The 19,701-nt window shown below is 67.2% G+C and overlaps 2 protein-coding genes across 7 annotated transcripts in view; one reads left to right on the plus strand and one right to left on the minus strand.

Annotated features, from left to right (window-relative positions):
* Positions 1-115: 115 nt before the first annotated feature.
* Positions 116-19,701, minus strand: part of BOP1 (BOP1 ribosomal biogenesis factor) — a 27,248-nt gene continuing 7,662 nt past the window's right edge. For 4 of the 5 annotated variants that reach the window (XM_059395364.1, XM_059395362.1, XM_059395361.1 and 1 more), the window contains 14 exons: positions 13,560-13,640; positions 2,880-3,034; positions 2,687-2,804; positions 2,509-2,610; positions 2,201-2,413; positions 1,963-2,124; positions 1,795-1,875; positions 1,659-1,728; positions 1,434-1,566; positions 1,172-1,352; positions 801-1,089; positions 602-686; positions 411-518; positions 116-326 (listed from right to left, as the gene is read on the minus strand). In XM_059395364.1, the coding sequence (XP_059251347.1) occupies positions 173-326; positions 411-518; positions 602-686; positions 801-1,089; positions 1,172-1,352; positions 1,434-1,566; positions 1,659-1,728; positions 1,795-1,875; positions 1,963-2,124; positions 2,201-2,413; positions 2,509-2,610; positions 2,687-2,804; positions 2,880-3,034; positions 13,560-13,640 (1,932 nt within the window). In that variant the 3' untranslated portion in view covers positions 116-172. Of the gene's footprint in view, positions 327-410; positions 519-601; positions 687-760; positions 1,090-1,171; positions 1,353-1,433; positions 1,567-1,658; positions 1,729-1,794; positions 1,876-1,962; positions 2,125-2,200; positions 2,414-2,508; positions 2,611-2,686; positions 2,805-2,879; positions 3,035-13,559; positions 13,641-19,701 lie in introns of those variants that run through there. The other variant, XM_059395363.1, reaches the window with a different exon arrangement.
* On the plus strand, positions 4,568-6,613 carry SCX (scleraxis bHLH transcription factor). 2 transcript variants are annotated; one of them, XR_009402992.1, is made up of 3 exons: positions 4,568-5,205; positions 5,901-6,063; positions 6,188-6,613. XR_009402992.1 is itself a non-coding variant. In XM_059392985.1 (2 exons), the coding sequence occupies exons 1-2, from the start codon at positions 4,630-4,632 to the stop codon at positions 6,224-6,226; spliced, it is 615 nt and encodes a 204-aa protein (XP_059248968.1). In that variant the 5' UTR covers positions 4,568-4,629; the 3' UTR covers positions 6,227-6,587. The 2 variants fall into 2 exon arrangements, 1 of the variants encoding a protein (XP_059248968.1); XM_059392985.1 differs by lacking the exon at positions 5,901-6,063 and having other exon boundaries at positions 6,188-6,587.

Consider the following 19,701-nt stretch of genomic DNA (forward strand, 5'->3'; position numbering starts at 1 on the left):
GGTGGCGTGGGAGTGCCAGTCCTCCAGGGGCAGCGGGGACCGCCTGCACCCTGTTTAGGAAGACAAGCGGTGGCGGGGTGCAGGTCGTAAACCCCGAATCAAGGTCACACAGCAGTCGGAGGGGGAACACTTGTATTGAGGGTCCTGAGCGCACACGTGCCCCACGGACGGCCTAGCTGAACAGGCGGATGGTGCCATCGGCCCCTGAGGAGAAGACCCACGGCTGGGTGGGGTGGAAGGCCACGTCCAGGACCCCCAGGTCTCGGGTCGGCACATGCCCCCGCAGCACCTTCACCGGCACCAGCAGCGGGTTCTGCAGCAGGTCGCTGTGGGGGAGGAGCAGAGAGAGGACTCAGGCGGGGAAGCGCCCCTCCCCCCAGCCTGGCAGGGCGCGTGGGGCTCGCACTCACTTGTACACCATCCCGTGGCACACAGTGACGCTCCCGTCGTCGGAGCCAGACGCGAACAGTGGGTACCGCGTGTGGAAGGCCACGGCCCTGAGGGCCTTCTTGTGGTGCCTGGAGGGCAGGGGCCGGTGAGGGCTCGGGAGGGCCGGGGCGGGCCCGCCGGCACCCCCACCTGCACCCCCACCCCCACTCACCTCAGCACCCTGTACGGCTCGCAGGAAAGGTCCAGGTCAAACCACACAAGCTTGCTGTCGTAGCTGCCACAGATGACGTTGTCTCCTGGGGGCGGAGGGGCTGGTGGGGACCCGCGGGTGCACGCTCCCCTGCCCACGCGCCCACCCGCCCGCTCTCACCTGCAGGGTGCACGGCCCCCCCGTGCCCCGCCTCCCTCACCTGCAGGGTGCACGGCCAGGCTGGACACCCACTTGCAGTTGGGCCGGAGCTTCTTGGTGAGCTCCTGGCGCAGCAGGTGGTAGAGGCGGACGGCGCGCTGCGAAGCCACCAGCAGGAAGGGTCGCAGGGGGTGGAAGGCCACGCACTGCACGCGCCCGTGGCTACGGCGGAAGGGGCTCTGGCTGCGGCGCCGGCTCAGCTGGTGGATCAGCACCTGTGTGTGCCCCGCGGCAGCCAGCACCACGGCCATGTAGTCCCCACGCCCGTGCCAGGTCACCTGGGTCACGGGCTGCAGAAGGCAAGGCTGGCTCAGTTGTGCCCTCCCCAGCCCTTGGCCGCCCTAACCCCACACACCCCGACAGCCCTCACACCTTCCCGTGGCAGATGCGCAGCCGCAGGCCCCCCTGGCGCTCCTCCTCCGAGGCCTCCAGCCAGCGGGCGGGCTGCGCCGCGGGCTCCTCGGGGGGGACAAAGGCGCTCAGCAGCTGGTCCGTGCTGCCCGCCACCAGCCGGTCCCCCAGGGCCGGGTTCAACAGCAGCACTGAGTCCTCTCTGCAGGCCAGAGAGACATGTGGTCCCTCAGGTGCAGCTCTGCACCCGTGGCCCCCAGTGCTCCCCAGGCCACCCACTTACACCGCCACGGCCACCAAGCAGACGGCGGGGCGAGGGTTCCAGGCGACGCTCTTCACCACGCCCCCCACGGGCACAGTCCTCATGCAGCGGGCAGTGGCCACCTCCCAGAGCCGCACCGAGCCGTCATCGGAGCCTGAACACGTGAACAAGGCCCTCACCAGCTGCCCTCCCGCCCCCCAGCAGCACCCCAACCCCCTGCTGGCAATGCCCCCACCTCAGGCTCACCTGAAGCCAGCCACTGGCCATCCGGGGAGACACTGAGGCAACGGACAAGGTTGCTGTGGCCCCTATAGACCTACAGAGGAGGATCAGTGAGGAGACACCCCTCCGGGGGCTCCCCCCACCTGCCCCACGCACTCACCAGGGCCTGGCACGTGGGGAAAGGCTGCAGGTCCCGTGGCCGGGGCAGTTTCGGGATGAGGTCTTCAGGGTCCACGTTCACCTGGGCCAGAAGAGCACGAGGTCACCCCGCCCCACGGGCTGTGCCCCCCCCCCCGCCTCCCCCTGCGCACCGCCCCCCGCCACACACCCGCATCTTGCGCTGCCGCGGGCACAGGTAGAGGTCGAGGCAGCGCTCGAAGCGCTCCTGGATAAACCGACCGTACGCGGGCACGGCCCGCAGGCTCGGGAACTTGCGGGGCAAGAAGTTGAGCTTCCTCTCGCCCGGCTCCTGCTGCTCCCACACCAGGCGCTGTGGAGACAGGGGTGAGCTGGGGGCCCAGGGCCAGGAGCAGGGGCCCAAACCCCCACCCCAGGGCGAGGCCCACCTCCTCTTCGCTGGGCAGGTACTCGGGGGGTGGATTGTAGGACTCTGCGTGGCCGGGCAGGGCCAGCTTCGGTGCGGGCACATGCATTTTGTGCCGGCCCAGCACGGCGTCCGGGTCCTCCTGCGCCCAGAGGTCGTAGAAGCTGGGCGTGTGGTCCCGGGGCCGGCGCGGCTGAATCCAGCCCATCTTGATGGCGTGCACCATTCGAGAGACCTGCGAGGCCGGGGCCAGTGAGCGAGGGCGCGCGGGGACGCGGGGGTGGAGGTCTGGCCGCGGCAGCGGAGGTCTGGCCGGCGGCCGGCGCCTACCTTCTCCTTCTCCACCAGGGACGGGATGAAGCTGCGCTTGTCGGCGGGTCGGTTGGTCACCGGGTGCAGCATCAGGTCGCCGCTGAAGAAGTCCACGGCCGGCTGAGGGCACAGCAGACGGGTGGGCCCGGGCTCTGCGGCGGCCCCCGCACACCCAGGGCGAGCCGCTGCTACCCACCTCGTACGGGTCACAGCTCCTGTCCCCAAACTGGCCGCTCTGCAGCCGCCGCACCAGGGCCACCTGCTCGTCGGTCAGCCTCACGTCGTGCCCAGTCATCCGGTCCCGCACCGTGCGCCTGGGGGGTCGCGATCAGAGCCGAGCCCGAAGCCCCCCACCCCGCCCCCACTGGCCCCGGCCCGAGGCTGCGCACCAGTAATCGGGGTCATCCATCTTGTCCAGAAACTGGTCCAGCTCGTCACGGGTCCGCAGCGGCTTGTAGATGCGCCTGCCGTCCAGGTCATAGCCCACATGAGGGAAGTCATCATACCACGCCAGAGGCACGTTGCCCACCGTGTTCCGGATGTCCTGGGGCAGCAAGCCAGGCTGTCAGCGTTGGGTGCCCACCATGTCCATCCCTCCCTGCAAGCGCCCCAAGAGTCATAGGCCAGGGCGGGGGGAACCAGTGAGAGCGAGGGGACGGGCCTCGAGGCTGCTGGGATGGTACCCAAGCACCCTGACACATGCCCTCTCCCTGGGGTGTGACGTGGCACGGTGGCCAGTGCTGCCCCCCCACTCCGGCCCTCAGAGGCGCCGGAGTTGTACCTTCACATTTTCCACTGAAGTGGTGCCAACCCCAGAGCCTCCCCCCAGATTCCTTGGCCAGGACTCTGGGCAGCCACAGACAAGGGTGACCTCATCGCCCATGGGCTCCCTCCCCTGGTGGGGGCCTTAGGCAAAAATGGGTAGCCACGGGCAGGGACTCAGGGAAGACCCTGCTAACCCGCTCCAAGGGGAGACAGAAGCCACTGCGTTCTGCCCTGCAGGCATTTGTGGACGCCCCCCCCAGCCCTCCCTGATCCTGCCCCCCCCACCACAGCAGCCACATTCCTGGACACACATTCCTGGTCGAGGCCCCTGCCAGCCACCACCCTCTCTCCGCCCAGCACAGAGACTGCTGCCCAGGCGGCTGCTTCCTGAACAGTGGCCACAGGGGGAGGGGCCCAGAGGAGACTGAGCACAGTGGGGAGCCCAGGGGCCCCTTGCAGGAGCACAGGACCCCCTGAACTCGGCCCCCTGCACCTGCCTGCCCTAGTCAACCAACTTCCGTGGTCCCAGCGGGACCATCCTTCGGGGACACCTCCTGTGCCCCCGGCCTTCCTTCTCTGCATGGGGGTGGGGGGGCGCCACCCCTGAATCGGACAGACCCCAGAGCGAGCACCAAGGGAACAGCTAGGTCGCCCCACAGCAGGGCACAGCGCGAGCCGGCAGAGAGCAGGGTGTCAGGCAGAAGGCACAGTCTGGGCCACAGCTGGAGGGCACGGCTGACACCGGGAGGCTGGGCCACCCAGTGACCCCACGCACACCGGGGCTGGGGGCAGCCTTGGGTGGTGGGGTGAGCTCCAGCCCCGCAGGGCTTTGCGCCCCTCCGCACTCTGCCAGCCACAAAAGGCCCAAGTGTACACAGGAGCGAGAGAGACCAGACAAACAGGGTGTGGCCCGGCACCAGCGCCAGGGGAGAAGACCTGCCTGGGTCATGGGTCCCACTTGACCCTCCTGCCCCCTGCTGAGGCAGAGAGGGAGGGCGGCAGAGCCCCCGCACGCCGCCCCCCAGAAGGGGACTCCCACTCCCCCACGGCCCCCAGAGACAGCGAGATGCTCCAGGCTCCTTCAGCGTGGCGCGAGAAGGCAGAGGGACGAGGGCCCCTGCTCCGCGCGGCCTCCGGGGGCTGGGAGGCGGGGAGGAGGGCGGGCCGGCGCGGGGGAGGGGCCGCCGCCACTATAAAGGCCCGGCCCGCGGCCCCGCTCCAGCCCGGGACGCACACGTGCGCGCGGCGCCGCAGCCGCCACCGCGGGCCCCCGAGACCCGCGCCTCCCCGGTCTCGCCTCCCCGGCCCCGGGCGGCCGCGCGGCGGGCGGCATGCGCTGCGCGAGGCGGAGCTGACGGCGCGCCCGCCGGCCCCATGTCCTTCGCCATGCTGCGCTCGGCGCCGCCCGGCCGCTACCTGTACCCCGAGGTGAGCCCGCTGTCGGAGGACGAGGACCGCGGCAGCGAGAGCTCGGGCTCCGACGAGAAGCCCTGCCGCGTGCACGCCGCGCGCTGCGGCCTCCAGGGCGCCCGGAGGCGGGCCGGGGGCAGGCGGGCGGGGGGCGGCGCGGCGGGGCCCGGGGGCCGGCCCGGCCGAGAGCCCCGGCAGCGGCACACGGCGAACGCGCGCGAGCGGGACCGCACCAACAGCGTGAACACGGCCTTCACGGCGCTGCGCACGCTCATCCCCACGGAGCCGGCCGACCGCAAGCTCTCCAAGATCGAGACGCTGCGCCTGGCCTCCAGCTACATCTCGCACCTGGGCAACGTGCTGCTGGTGGGCGAGGCGTGCGGCGACGGGCAGCCCTGCCACTCGGGGCCTGCCTTCTTCCACGCCGCGCGCCCGGGCAGCCCCCCGCCGCCGCCGCCCCCGCCGCCCCCGCCCCGCGACAGCGAGAACGCCCAGCCCAAACAGATCTGTACCTTCTGCCTCAGCAACCAGAGAAAGTTGGTGAGTGTGGCCCGTGGGGCAGCCACGGAAAGGGACCAGGAGAGGCTGTGGCAGCCTCTGCCTCAGTATCACCCTAGCTACCCACACCTGCTGGGCAGAGACCCTGGCCAGAGGCCGGCAGAGCTCCCCACCCCCCACCCCCAGCATCACCTGTGACCCAGTGTGGCCCTGGGGTCCGGGGGGCGGGGAGCACAGGAAGGCCCAGCTGGGGCTGGCAGGGCCCGGCCTTCCTTGGGCCTTCTCCCCTCAAGTCCCCAGGGACACATGTGCCCATGGGGACCAGACAGGGCCAGCCATCGCTACATGGGAGTCTGGGAGGCGGAGAAGACACCAAACTAGAAGAGGCAGGGGGCCAGACCAGAACTGGTTCAAGTAACTCTGGCCCCCCCAGCCCTATCCCGGAAGGAAGGGGACTGACTCCCCCTCCCCCACCCCCATCTGTTTGCCCTACCACAGCCCCTGCCACTGGCCTAAAGCCTATGGGGCACCTGCTAGCTCTCCCATGGCCCTCGCCCACGCCCCCGGGGCTGCCCACTCAGACCCCCGGGGCAGCCCTGGGCTCTGCAGACAAGAGGCTGGCGGGAGCCGTGGGGGCCGTGGGGGCCGGGTGGGGGAGGACCACGCTGCGGGAGCGCTGGGAGCGCTGGCCGGCTGATTTACAGCTCTTGCTGTGCTTGGTGGCACCGGAAAAGCAGGGTGAGCGGGAGAAAATGCGGCGCGGCTTTCCCCGGTCCCGTTTCCTCTCCAGACGGCACGCGCGAGCTCCTGGGGCCTGAACATCTGGGAAATTTAATTTTACAATTTCGGCTGTGCAGCAGCATACTCTCTCTCCTCCCCAAACTGCACGGGGAAGCCGGGGTGAGCGTGGAAGGGGGTGCGTTCGGCACCTGCCACCTGAGACAGCACCCCGTGGGGAAGCCCAGAGGCGCGGGCTGGCACCGGGTCTGCGGGCAGGCCCTGACACTGACCCTCCCCTCTGCAGAGCAAGGACAGAGACAGAAAGACGACGATTCGGAGTTAGAGATGGACACCGCTGGGCTAGCCACAGAGAGCTCCCGTGGACCGGACTCGGGCACAGGCCTCCTGTGAGGGTGCCCAGCGAGCCAGCCTCGCCTCTGGCTACGGCGGGGCCAACGGACAGACAAGTGTGCGGGACTCTGCACGGGCCCGATGGGCCCAGGCCCACCAGAACCTTCCGTGCTGGCTTCCTACCTGGGTTTTCTTCTGGTCACTACATGCTGGCATCTTGTGCTCGCTTCGGCAGCACATATACTACATGCTGGCATCTTGCGTCTTTGATACAATAATATAAAGTCTGGAAACTTTGTATAATTAAAAACAAAACAGTATTGTCCAACCATGGAAGCACACTGTTCTCTTGAACGGTTCAGAACCCAGCCTGAGCCCAGCCCTCACGGCTCTCCGCGCTCCGCTCTCTCCAAGCTCAGTCCTCCCGGGGGGCCAGAGCACCCATCGTCAGGGAAGGCCTCCACCCTTCGGGGGACGGGTCATCCCTCCCAGGCCTGAGGCAGAGCGAGGCACCTCCCCGGCGCCCGGGGGCGCTGAAGGAGACAGAAGAGGGAGAGGGGGCAGGGGAAGGGCAGAGGGAGCCACTGCCACGCCAGCAGGGCACCGGCCAGTCTGGCCTTGTCTCCGAGGGCCTGCCGGGCACCCAGGCATCCCTGAAGGGGTGAGGAGGGCAGAGCTCGCAGCACAATCATGCCAAGTCTCCGGGCCTCAGCCTTTGCCCAGAGACCCACAAAGCAGACGCCTGGGGGAGGTGGAGTGAAGGGCGCTGCCCGGCACGGCAGGTTTCCCAACCTGGGTAGGCCTAAGGGTGCGAGCCACCTGCATTCAGCCCTGAGTGCCCACCCCGAACCCACACACAGGGCTCTGAATCCCACCCCTACTGGGCTGCCCTGGCTCCCCCACCGCCACAAGCAGTGACAGGAGAGGAGCTTCATGACCCCGCCCCCACCCTGCGCGAGGCCCCGCGTGGCCCCCTGCAGCCCCCCCCCGCCCCCCGCTGCACCCCACCCAGCTCCTCCAGAGGCCCCACCTGCTGCGGGCAGGGTGGTTTCAGGCCCCTTCCTGAGCTGTACGCAGCTGGCTGACCAGTAAAATCCTGCAGGTGACAATTATGCTCTGCCGGCACAGCAGAGAAGAAAGGCAGGGGGCGGCCCTCTCTGAACCCCCTCCCCCCTCCCCTCCCCCTCATTGGGCCGGGGGAGGGGGGGGGCAGCAGCCTGACTTCCGGCCAGGCCAGACCACAGAGGGAATGGCCGAAGGCGCCAGGTGCCAGCCGTGGGCCCTCCCAGCCCTCAGCACAGGCTCCAGAGGCCCCCACTGACCCACCCTCCTGGGTCCCCAGGGAGAGGCCAGGTGCTGAGGCCCACGTGGGCACCCCAATAGGGCAAGGCCAGAGCTGCCCCCCTCCTCTGCACCGAGGGGCTCCCGGGAACTGCGAAGCAGGAAGCAGTGGTGTAATTTTGGAGGAAACTCTCAAAGCCAGAGCCATTAAGGGCCAGAGGGGGGGGGGCTCTGTCCAACGTGATAGAAATATAACAGGATAAAAAGTCGCCATGGCAGGTTCCACTCCGAGAGAAACCCAACCCCAAGTTTCCTTTCCCTAATCCTGCAGGAGCCCACAGCCGGCCGGAGGAGGGGGGAGAGGGCAGGCCCTGCCTGAGACGCGAGGGTCCAAACTGGCGGGGGGGGGGGGGGGGGTGGCTGTGAGAGCCCCCGGGGGAAGTGTCGGTGAGGGGGAGGGCAGGTGCACCCCAGGCCTCTGGGCCTGCCTCCCCCACCTCACTGCGCACGGGGTGATGTTCTGTGGGGAGGGTCTGTGGCCCCCCCCACCTACTGTAATCACACATCCACACCGGAGCCTGGGGGGGATGTAAACCTCCCTTGGGAAGCCCCGCCAAGATGACGAGCACGCAGTGGGCGCCCACCTCGAGGCCACAGAGCGGCGCGTGTGAACGGGGAACACCTGAGGCCAGAGGACGGTGAAGAGGGAGGGGCACCCCCCGGAGCCCCATGGCTGGGGGGTGGGGGCAGGAGGCCTCCACAGGAGGTGCTGGGGCTCGGGGAGGCCTGCGGGAGAGGACAGGCCCGCTGGGATGGGCCCCCGGGGACCTAGCCTGTCGGGGCCCAGCGTGCACGGGCCAGTTCCCCGCGGCCGGGCCTGTGACTCCCAACAGCGGCTGCAGCTTGGCCGACTTGGGCCTGGGCAGCCGGCCCAGGGCTCCCTGAGCTGCTCCGGTAGCAGCGATGCGGCGGCGAGGGCCTGGCCCGCCAGCCAACAGGAGGGAGCAGAGGGGGCGGGGGAGGAGCACTCCGTCACCCTTCACTGCTCCAGAAATTCAAACCAGACTGGGGGTGGCGGGCCGGCCGGAGACAGGCGGCCCCATCTGAGTCCACTCGCTGAGGAGCCGCTGGGTTGGGGGTGGCAGGTGCTCTTTGCCCCCCACAGGCCCTGCTTCCTTCCCAGAACGCTGGCCTCGCCTTCCACCAGGAGGGACAAAGACCCAGGGCTCCCCGTGTGTGTGCCCCAGAGGCAGCTGGAAAGGAGGGGCTGGGCCCGCGCCCTGGGCCAGCCGCCGCCGCCGCTGTGGGCCAAGCTGGGCTGGAAACACTCTGATCGGCCCCGGCTGTCAGCTCCCTGTCCCCAGCCTGGGGAATGAGCTGCTGGCGGCCCCACATGATTCATCACCAGGCCTGAGCCCGTGGGCCAGCCGGCCCCCACCCTGCTCAGCACCTGTGGGCTGCCAGGAAGCACATGTGACCCGGGGGTGGGGGCGGACAGCACCCCCCGACCCCTTCAGGTCAGGCACCGAGCTTGGAGGCGCGGGCTGAGGACACAGACGCCCCCGTGCTCTCCTGGCGGGGGACCACTCTACCCCAAGGACCAGCCTCTGAGAGGGGGGGCCAGCGGGGGTCCCCCACCCCCCAGACTGCACCGGACACCAGCAGCGACTGGTCGATGCATCGCTGGCTGGGGTTTTTCCGCTCCCGATGAGCCCCTCCCCTCCCCCTCCCCAAAGTGGCTGCAGCTGTCAGGGCCGCAGATTGCAACTGCAGGTACGCTGGCCGGCTGCCCGCCGCCCTCCCCGCCGCCCTCCCGCGTCTGTCTGCGAGGGAGGAAGCCGGCCCACCTCTGCAATCCTTCACTCTCTCCTCGTTCTGCCTCTCCACCTGTCCCCTGGGAGCGCGGGGTCAGCCGCCCTCGCTCAGGCTCGCTCTTTTCCCTTGCCCCTCTCCGATTACAATGCCGGCAGTGTTCGCTCGGCTCCCCCTGCACGAAGCTCCCGCCTGTCTCTGAGCGCCACTCAGCCTTCCTGAGCCCCGGCCTCTCCGGCCTCCTCCATGGGGCTTCATCTCCGCCAGAGCCCCGGGCGGGAGAAGGCCGGGCTGCGTGCTCCCCCGCTCACCTGCTGCCCCAGCACCCACGGAAGGTGCCTGCAGGACGAGGCCCGGTTCACAGACCAAAGGGGCAAGGCCAGGGGAGGACCCTAGCAGGGGAGCAGCTAGATGGGCGGGGGAGGGGGGCAGGTGGGGGGCTCAGCGCCGCCTTTCCACACGTCCTCCATCAGACCACCGCGGCCATTTGCCGACTCAGGTAGCGGGCACACCTGCCACGGCCGGCCCAGACACCGGCGCCCGCCCCGCCCCTCCCTCTCCAAGGTGCTGCCGGCCAGGCCCCCACAAGCCATCACACGTGCCCTGACACAGGACCCCTCGGAGCCCACTGCCTGGCCTCCTCCATGACTGGGGGGCAGCAAGTGCAGCCTCCATGGGAGCTGGGGCGCTCCCTGCCCTCAGATCCCCCTGCCCCCACCCACCCCGGTCAGCCCCAGGGTCCAGTGAGCATTCCCACAGGGGCCCCCTGACTCTTCGCTACGTACAGGCAGTGGCTCTCTCAGAAACGGCCCCGGGGCGCTGGGGGTAGGCACAGGCCCACCTCTGTGCCGCAGCAGAGACCGGTTCCGAGACCCACGGGTCAGGCAAGAGCTGCTGGTGTGAGGGCGCCTCGAGCCCCCCACCTGCCTCTGTCCCCATGCCCAGCCCTGCAGGATCTCACTCTGGAGGACTCCCCTGCCCCGGGCCCCAGCCCACGCTGTCACCACCCCTCCCCCACCTTTCCTACAGAAGTCCCCCCGCCCCCATCCCCATCCCCAGGGCGAACCCCCCCCCAAGGCCCCTGTCCCAGCTCCCACCCACCTGCCCGGCTGGGCCCCGACTGCCAAGGAAACTGGCTCCAAGTGGGCACAGAGCCGGGACCTCCGCCACCCACGTACCCCAACAAATGGGAGGGGACGCAGCTCTGAATCAGCCCCACCTCCACCTGCCCGCCGCTGCACGGGGCCCCCAGCACGGAGACCCTGCTCTGTCCCAGAAGGCGTGCTACATCCCTTATAGGGACGGCTGCTTCCACCACTGCACCCCCCACCAGCCCCCACCCTGCCCTCCCCACCAGGAGGCTCTCTCCCTGCGGAGAAGCACCAGGCGGGCTGGGGCAGGCACAAGGTGGGCAGGAGGAAGGCACCCCCCCACCCCCGGTCCAGGCACCCGCGGCTCCAAGGGGCACTCTGCGGTCACAGGCGTCAGGCCCGCGGCGCCCTGTGGCCACCTGCAAGGCCGTGGGTCGGACCAGCGGGAAGGGGCAGACTCGCAGGCCGGCGGCGGGGGCGGAGGGCCGACTCGAGCGGCTGAGCGCCGGGCGCTCTCCACAAACAGCCCGAAACCTGAGCCGCGGGGCTCCCGCTGCCAGCAGCGACGCAGGCGCCCTGAGCGCGGGCGGCCAGGATGGGCGGGGCGGCGGCCCCGGGAGGAGCGGGAGGCCGCCAGCGCTGGAGGCAGCTGCCGGTTCAGTAGCTGGGAGAGGCCATTAACGGCCGTTTGGCGAGAGAGCAGAGGGGATGGCGGGCTCTGGATACAGACAGGCCTGGGCCTGTCCCCGCGGGATCCCAAGTTACTGTGAGGCCAGGGCGCCTGCGGGGCGGGCTCGGGCTGCAGCCCCACCCCCGCCACCCCCCAGCGGAGGTCCCGGCGGGAGGAGGGGGGCAGGAGGGTGTCGGGTTGGGATTTCGGGGGCTTGGATGATGTGCCTCCCCACCTCGCGGCCAGGGTTCACAGCCAGCCCTCACTCTCACCTACAGGCAGCCTCAGTTGCTCCCCACGGCCTGAAACAAAGAGGGACCCAAGGCCGCGAAGGCCGTCAGCTCCCACCCCCAACACCGCCCCACCTCCCTGGGGTCCAGCGGCTGGATGAGATCACGTCTGGGAGGTGCCGGGGCCGTGGGAGAGGAGTGGGGTGGGCACAGCCTGCGGCTGCTCGGCCTCCCCCACCAGACCCAGCAGCACTTCGAGCAGACTCGGGCCCCAGTGCGGCTCGGGGTGTGAATCTGGGGACTGAGGAGTGCAAATGCCCAAGAACGGGCCTCAGACGATCCAACTGTCATCGTGAGTCAACATCTAGGGGCCCCAAAGCTGGGCTTGGAAGAGGCCAGCGGCCAGAGGGTCCAGAAGCCCCAGCAGCCCCCAGCTCAGGCCTCAGCCCCAGACTCAGGGAGTGGCAGGGCAGGGCCCAGGGAGAGGGAGGCCGAGTGGCACTTGCACCTCACCTGATGGCCGCCACGCCACAGCGCCCACGAGGCTCTCTCCCAGGACCACCAACCCTGTCAGGCCACGACTGCTGCTGGCCAGAGCCTTATGTGGGGTCCAGACACCACTGGCCACCTTCTCTGAACGCTGGGAGAAGGCACTGCCCTAACACCATGGGTGTCCCCAGACCGTGGACCCTCACAGGCTCCAGAAACACCACGACACAGCCACGGGGCCACACAGCCTCCGAGCCCCACACTCCGAATCACGTACCCAGCGGGGCCTCTTCCCCAAAGTCCACCGCGCTCGCCTGGACTGCAGAGACACCCACGATGTGAGCATGGAAGACACCAGCGCCCACGCGCGCCCCAAGCACCCCAGGCACACGTGCGGCTCTGGGGAGGGAAGCATCTGTCAGGCCTGGCAGAGCTCCTGAAAGATGAGCTCTGCCGCCCCCTCGAGCCACCGGCCGGCTGTGCTGGCAGAAGCTAGGGAAGGCGGGCACCCGGGCCCCCTCCTGTCACTCAGACATATGGGATAGTCATCGCCGGAGGAAGCAGCCCCCGCAGCCCCCACCGGCCCGGAGCCGGCAGGGCCAGGCCGCAAGGAGCCTCCCTGTGGGCAGGCCCAGGCCCCTCCCCCACTCTGCACTCCATTTACAACCATCATTGATTTCTCAAAATACCAAATATAAAAAAGTAGCCGACAGGATGTGGCTGCCGACAGCCAGAGCCCCTGGGAGGGGGAGACAGGCAGGGAGGCGCACGGCCCCGGCCCCCCCTCCCCATGCGCGCCCGCTGCTCCGGCCAGGAAACCAATTTATTTTGTTTTGTCTCTGTTCTCTGAACGCACAGAGACCAGATCGGGCGGGCAGCCAAGGCTCCTGCAGCCGCTGCCAAGAGAGCGCGAGCGTGGGGGTGGAGGCCGAGCAGGGGAGGGGGCTCGAGCCTCCCCAGGCCCCAGGACGGCCCCCCGGCCGCGGCAGGAAGACTGCTGTCCCCGCGAGGTCCGCATCAGCGTCAGCGCCGCCGCCTCCTCCTCCAGCCAAGGCCGCTGCCCACGGAGGCACACCTCCGGGCGCACAGAGTGGCACAGGGGCCGCGGCCCTGCCAGTGACTGGGACGTACTTGGGAGGGCACGCGCAGGAGGAGGACAGCCACCTCGAGGCTCAGAGCACCTCAGCTTCCAGCCCTCCAGAGCAGCAGCCCAGGGAGCAGAGACGGCCTCCGGCCCACACGCCGGGGCCTCTGCATGCCAGACAGGGCACCACGCCTGCCCCTTCAGACCCTGAGCTGGAGGGATGGGGCCCACAACAGTCCGCACCTCAAGGACACCAGGGAGGGAAGGGGCGGGGCACCCAGAGGCCACCCACCTCCTGTGCGAAGCTGACAGCAACGCTGCTCTCCGCACTCAGGTCTGTCACCACGGGGGCCCAGCACTGCCCCAGGCTCTCCGTGCCCACCGAGCATGAACTCAGCCTCCACAGAGCACGAGGGACCCCAGCATCAGCCGGCCGCCCTACAGACACCCCTGGGGGTTCGTTGCGTCACATCCACCCCGCTTCCTTCCAGAGTGATGACGCACACTAGCAGACGTTCATCCCCAACCCTGAGATCGCCCTTCCGGACCCCAAGCGCGGCCCCTCACAGCAGCCTGACTCCCCTCTACCCTGGGCAGAACGGCGCAGCTGGGGAAGGCATCCCCCTGCCCCCCCCCGGACCCTCGTGGAAGGCCAAGCCCGGCCCCACCTCCTCATCGGAGCTGTCCTCTGCATACTCGTCCTGGCCCTGCACGCTTGCCACCTCCGTCCTTGGGGGAGGGCTCCCAGCCTGTAGGAGAGAAAGGAACAATGGTTATGTCAGGGTGCTGATGCCCTCTGACCTCGGGCAGAGCCCGCGCTCACAGTCCCCTGCCCCCTCCTGATGGCGGTGGCTTGGCAAGAACACACTGTCCCTCCCCTGGTGCTGCGCCCAAGGTTCCCACCACCCCCAATCTCTAAGCAGCTCCAACCTGGTCCTGGGCCTTAAGACAAGATGAGCAACACCCCAGGTCTATGTGAGCCTGTGGGGCTCCACCTGAGGGTCTCTCTCAAGGGCCACACTCATCACCACACGCTCCCAGGAAGGGCCCCAGGGAACAGCTGACACCTGTCCAGGCAGGAACAGGAACAGTCGGCAACAAAGCCGCCCACTGAAGGCCCGGCCGCCCCCACACCCTTTAACGGAGAAACCGGCTGCAGGGTTTCTGGCGCGACTGCCTGAACCCAGCCATGCTGGGCCCCGGGGAGCCCAGGGTCAGGGAGCACAGTAGGCGTGGTACTTCATGGCAGCAAGTAAGAGCCGGGCAGGAGTGCTCCCCATACCTGGCCTGGTCCCTCTGGACAGTGTGTGGCACCTGCTGCCAGCCAATGTCATGGGGCCACAGCCAGCCCTCCTGAGACAAGCCCCCTCCCCCAGGAGGCCTCGGCGTCCATGGCAGCTGGGAGCCCCATTCAGCCCAGTCAGCCAAGGGCCCAGAGAACACCAGGAGGACGCGACCCCCAGGGTGACCCCAACGCACGGGATCAGAGATGGGAGCCCTGGAACATACACACCCTAACCTGGAAAACAGACCCTTCCCTCCCAGGGTTGGGGGAGTCGGACGTACCGGAACCCGGACTGATGGGGAAAACAGCCCTGCCTTTCCCTCCCGGGCGCCATCAAGTACTTGGGAGCAGGGCCCCTGAGCAAGGCACCCCCGCCAGAGCCCCACTCCCCCGACAGGGCAGGAGCCAAAGGCCTGCGAGGTGGCTCTTCCTCCGGCCTGGTTTTCCTCTCAGCATAAGGAGGGTGGGAGATTAAGTTTTTCTCCAGGCCAGGAACAAGGCGGGATTCGGTTTCCATGTCTCCCCCACCCCCGCTCCCCATGCTGCACACGCTCTGGGAGCCCTGCCCACTGAAAGTGGGTCAGCGCGGCCTCATGGGTGCAGGGCGTGGGTCGGGGGCAAACAGGGCAAGGCCTGAGCTCCTGCCCCCCACCAGGGCCCCAAGCTCTGCTGCGTCCTAGCCCACAGGGAGCCCTGCCCCGAGTGGCAGCCAGGGGACACACCTGCCCCAGGCCCAGGGCCAGGCAACAAGTCTCCTGAGCAAGGGGGCACCAGCCCGCCCCCTGCTCTCCACCAGCTCGGAACTCCAGACAGTCCCACACCACCTGCAAATGCGGCTCAGGCCACGGTGGTGGGGTCCTGGCAGGAAATGTCCCAGCCCCTCGACCTCCAGGATGCCCACGTCGCGCCATGCTGGGTGTGGCTGGCCCCTGGGGCAAGCGAGTGCACATGCAGGGGGCCTGAGACAGGCAGGCCCTCCCCCCACAATGAGGGGTCCCCCCAGCCCTCAGTCTCCCCCGCAGAAGCGCTGCTGCAGGGGACACGGTGGCCGCCAGGGGGCAGCAGAGGGCAGCCCAGCTCCAGGAACCTGGGGAGGCTCAGTCAGCCCACGTGCCCGCACACACTTGCCCCTCTTGGGTACCAGGCATTTAAAGAGGAAAACCTCGGGGGCACCTGGGTGGCTCAGTGGGTTAAGCCGCTGCCTTCGGCTCAGGTCCTGATCCCAGGGTCCTGGGATCGAGTCCCGCGTCGGGCTCTCTGCTCAGCAGGGAGCCTGCTTCCTCCTCTCTCTCTGCCTGCCTCTCTGCCTACTTGTGATCTCTGTTTGGCAGATAAATAAAATCTTTAAAAATAAAAAGAGGAACACCTAAACAGAGCGTGCGGCAGGCCAGGGGAACAGCTCTTGCTTCTCTGCCCAACCCCACGACCACCAAACACCAAAGCAGGGGCCCCCGGGGGTGCTGCCTGCCTCCAAGGCATCTTATCACAACCGCCGGCGCCCTCGAGTCGCCAGCAACAGCCCGGGCTCACCCAACCCCACCGCCCCCACCCCACGACAGCAGGGCCCCTCCACCAGCCCTTACGAGCAGAACCCTGCGAGCCCGCGGCAGCCCGCACGACGCTACCAGGCCAGAGCTTGGCACCCTGCACGGCCTTCCTGTGGGGTGCAGGGTGCAGGAGGGAGAAGGGGAACAGCAACCAGCACAGCCTGAAGGCACAGCGGGGCACGCGTCCAGGGCAGGTAAGCTGGCGTGCGCCCGGGAGCCATGCTGGGAGTCAGACCGTGGCTGGTGACCCGTGTTCACCAGGGTCCGGTGTGGGGCAAACACTGTGTTCGCCAAAGAGCATCCATGGCCCCCGTGGCCTGCTGCAGACCCCCAGGCCAGCCCCCAGGGCTGCTCAGCCACCTCAGGGACATTAGACTGAGAGCGAGCAGACACGCAGTTTCTAAAGAACATTCGCCACGGGGGCCTGCAGAGCCCAGAGACAGCCCGAGCTGAATTCAGACCCCCCCACCCCACCAACTCGTTCACAAGGGAAAAGGCAGGGGACTTGGAGGAGGAACAGGACTGTTCCCAGAGCAGGAGCCGGCCCTGCTGGAGGAAGCGCTGCTCACGTCCAGCCGGTTTCACGAATCCCAGAGACTTTTCCACGCTGCCGGCGCCCCGTTCACAACAGACGAGTTTAATGGGACTCGATGCCACCACAGTAAAGGCTGCGTGAGGACAAGGTTGGGGGGGGTTGTACAGAGTGGCAAGAATTTGGCTGTTTCATGATTTCCTTTTAAATTTTCTTATTTGGGGACACTGGGCGGCTCAGTCATTAAGCGTCTGCTTTTGGCTCAGGTCATGATCTTAGGTCCTGGGATGGAGCCCCCCGTGGAATTGGGCCCCCTGCTCAGTGGGGGGGCCTGTTTCTCCCTCTCCACCGCCCCCGCCCCAGCTTGTGGTCTCTCTCTTGCTCTCTCTCAAATAAATAAAATCCTTAAATAAATAAGTCTTTATTTGACAGAGAGCAAGAGAGAGCGCGTGAGTGTGAGGGGGAGGGGGTGGAGAGTGTGCCAGCCCGAGAGAATGCGCACAGCGGGGAGGGGAGACGCAGACGCAGACGCAGACGCAGACGCAGACTGAGCAGGAGCCAGGACCCTGAGACCATGACCTGAGCTGAAGGCAGATGCTTAACGGACTGAGCACCCCCAGGCGCCCCGGGAAAGAGTCTTCATCAGAGTCCGAGCTGAGCGTGAAGCCCAACGTGAGCCTCCGCCTCACAACCCTGAGACTGTGACCTGAGCTGAAACCGAGCTGGACACGGCGCGTCTGAAGCACCCGGGCGCCCAGACTGTTGTTGTTTCAAGCCATGGCAGAAAATCTTTGACTTTTCTCCCATCGAGGGCAGAGGCTATGTGCCTCCTCCCCAAATCTGGGTGGGCTTATGGCTTGCCTGTCCCAGGAAAGCAGCCCGGACCAACAACATGTGAACTCCGAGTCAAGATCTTAAAGGTCTTGCAGCTAGGCCCTCGGAGCCCTGAGCCCTCTGGCGAGGACGCGGCAGATGGGCACCAGCCATGCAGGCCGCCCCCGACCAAACACACGAGTGATGAGACCTCGGCTGTTCTTCCTTAGGACCCGCCCCTGAGCCCCGAAACACGGGGTGTGAGGCGTGATGACCGTCTGAGAGCAGAACACAGCAGAGCCCTGGATGGGCCCAGGAAAGCTGACATCCTGAGTGTACCACCCAATTCTCGGGTAGGACCCAGCTAAAGAGGCTGTGGGTTACGCCCAATCCCACTGACCACGGTCCCTAGACATGACAGCACCTCACCCTGCCTGAACTCTGACCCTCAGAAATGAGGGTGCCGCTAAATGGCTAAATAATGCTCAAGACGTCGGGCGGACCGTGGAGCAGCTGCCAGCCACCCTCCACGGGGGCCAGCCCCACACGGCCTGCGCGCTCACGCCCTTGGCTCTCTGGTTGGTGCCCAGGCACTTCCCAGCTGAGGTGAGCCCCAGTAACCAGCTGACGGCCCCCCTTGCAACCCCCCCAGGCACAGTGCTCACCCTAGACCCGAGCACAGGCAGCATGGCCACAGCCTGCGCCCAAGACTCCCACAGTGCCCTGCCTGGCCTCCTGGAGGTCCCTCCACCCCCGTCCCCAAAGCCATGCGGAGACCCAGGCAGGCCCCTTCTGCCCACGGGTCTGCAGTATGGAACACACAGAACGCTCTAAAAACACGTGGAGGGGCGCCTGGGGGGCTCAGCCGTTAAGCGTCCACCTTCGGCTCAGGTCACGATCTCGGGGTCCTTGGATCGAGCCCCGCACTGGGCTCCCTGCTTAGCAGGGACCCTGCTTCTCCCTCTCCCACTGCTTGTGTTTCCTCTCTCACTGGTTCTCTGACAAATAAATGAATAAAATCTTCAAAACAAACAAACAAAACACCTGGAGAACACTCCTGACACCCAGGCACAATGACCACATCTGTAGCTGAACGTGGAGAGCTAACCGACAACAATGGGGCCCTGTGAGCAAAAAAAAACAAAAGGGGAAAAAACCCACCTAAGAAAGACCAACGTAAACATGACAAGTGGGAACACTGGGTCTAAACAAGCACAGGGGGTGCCTGGGGGGTTCAGGTCATGATCCCGGGGTCCTGGGATGGAGCCCCACATCAGGCTCCCTGCTTGGGGAAGCCTGCTTCTCCCTCTCCCTCTGCTTGTGTTCCCTCTCTCGCTGTCTCTGTCAAAAAAATAAATCTTAAAAAAAAAAATTAAAATAATAAGTAAACAAGCACAGAAGGGAAGAACACGGGAGGGAGGAGACAGTGGCTGCAGCACATAAATCCACCCCAGAGAACTCGTCCAGAAGAAGCACAGAGATGTCGCCCTTCCCAAGGCCCCGCACACACCCCCTTCCAAGGGTGCAGGCGAGTGAGGGCCTCCTGCCCGCTGAGAGGCCCTGCGCCCTGGGGAGCGGGCGCACAGGTGGGCCAGGGTGGGCGTGCTGGGACAGCGGAGCCTAAGGAGATGCCCCTCTGAGATCGATCCTGCCCAAACCCCAACCACCCCCAGGAGAGAGCAGAGAGAGAAAGGGTCCCCCCCACCCCACACAGCTCCTGGGCTCCCGCACTGGGAGCCTCCTTCGGGGAGGTGCGTGCACAGGGCTCTCCGGCTGGGGCGGAGTGTGGGGGCGGGGGCCGCAGGACGTGCCCCGGGAGACCGGCCCAGCAGAAAGGGACTCAGGTCCACAAGGTCATGGAGTGCCAGAACAAAGAAGCGGGCGGCCAGTCCTGCGGTGACCGGGAGACAGGGGCGGGTGCTCTGAGTGGAAGCCGAGGAAGCGAGCAGGCCGAGGGAGAAGATGTCATCCTGGCGGGTCGCCCGGGCAGTGCACAGGCCCGAAGCCACACGCAGCCAGACGAACAAGCGAATGTGCCCATCGCGAGCGGCCCGCGGCCATGGACCTCCCCATGAGCGCCCTGAGCCCCCAGACAAGACCCCCACAGAGAAAGATGGGGACCCCACAGCCCCAACCCCTGAGTACCTACCAGCCCCCCAAATACATGGTGCTCTTCCTCCCCGGAGCTCCCGGCCAGCACCTGGCCAGGGCACCAGCCCGCCTCCGGCCCTGACTCCGGGGACCGGTGAGAACACGAGTCATTGTCACACCGCGAAACCCAGGGCTACTGGGCCACAGCACCAGAGATACGGGCGACAAGGAGAGACAAAACGGCACCTGGTTCCCCGCACGGGAGACCCCAGCACGGGGAACGGCAAGGACCCTGCTGGTCCGACCCCTACAGGGGCCGGCAGGTGCACGACCAAGGGAGCGTCTGGACCAGGGAAGGACACTGCGGATCAGGAAACAAGGGGTTAGGAGCAAGTCCCAGGACAAGAGATCACAAAGAAAAACAGTTAAAGGGGCGCCTGGGTGGCTCAGTGGGTTAAGCCGCTGCCTTCGGCTCAGGTCATGATCTCAGGGTCCTGGGATCGAGTCCCGCATCGGGCTCTCTGCTCAGCAGGGAGCCTGCT

Source organism: Mustela nigripes, chromosome 3 (assembly GCF_022355385.1).
Source record: "Mustela nigripes isolate SB6536 chromosome 3, MUSNIG.SB6536, whole genome shotgun sequence".
Lineage (NCBI taxonomy): Eukaryota > Metazoa > Chordata > Mammalia > Carnivora > Mustelidae > Mustela > Mustela nigripes.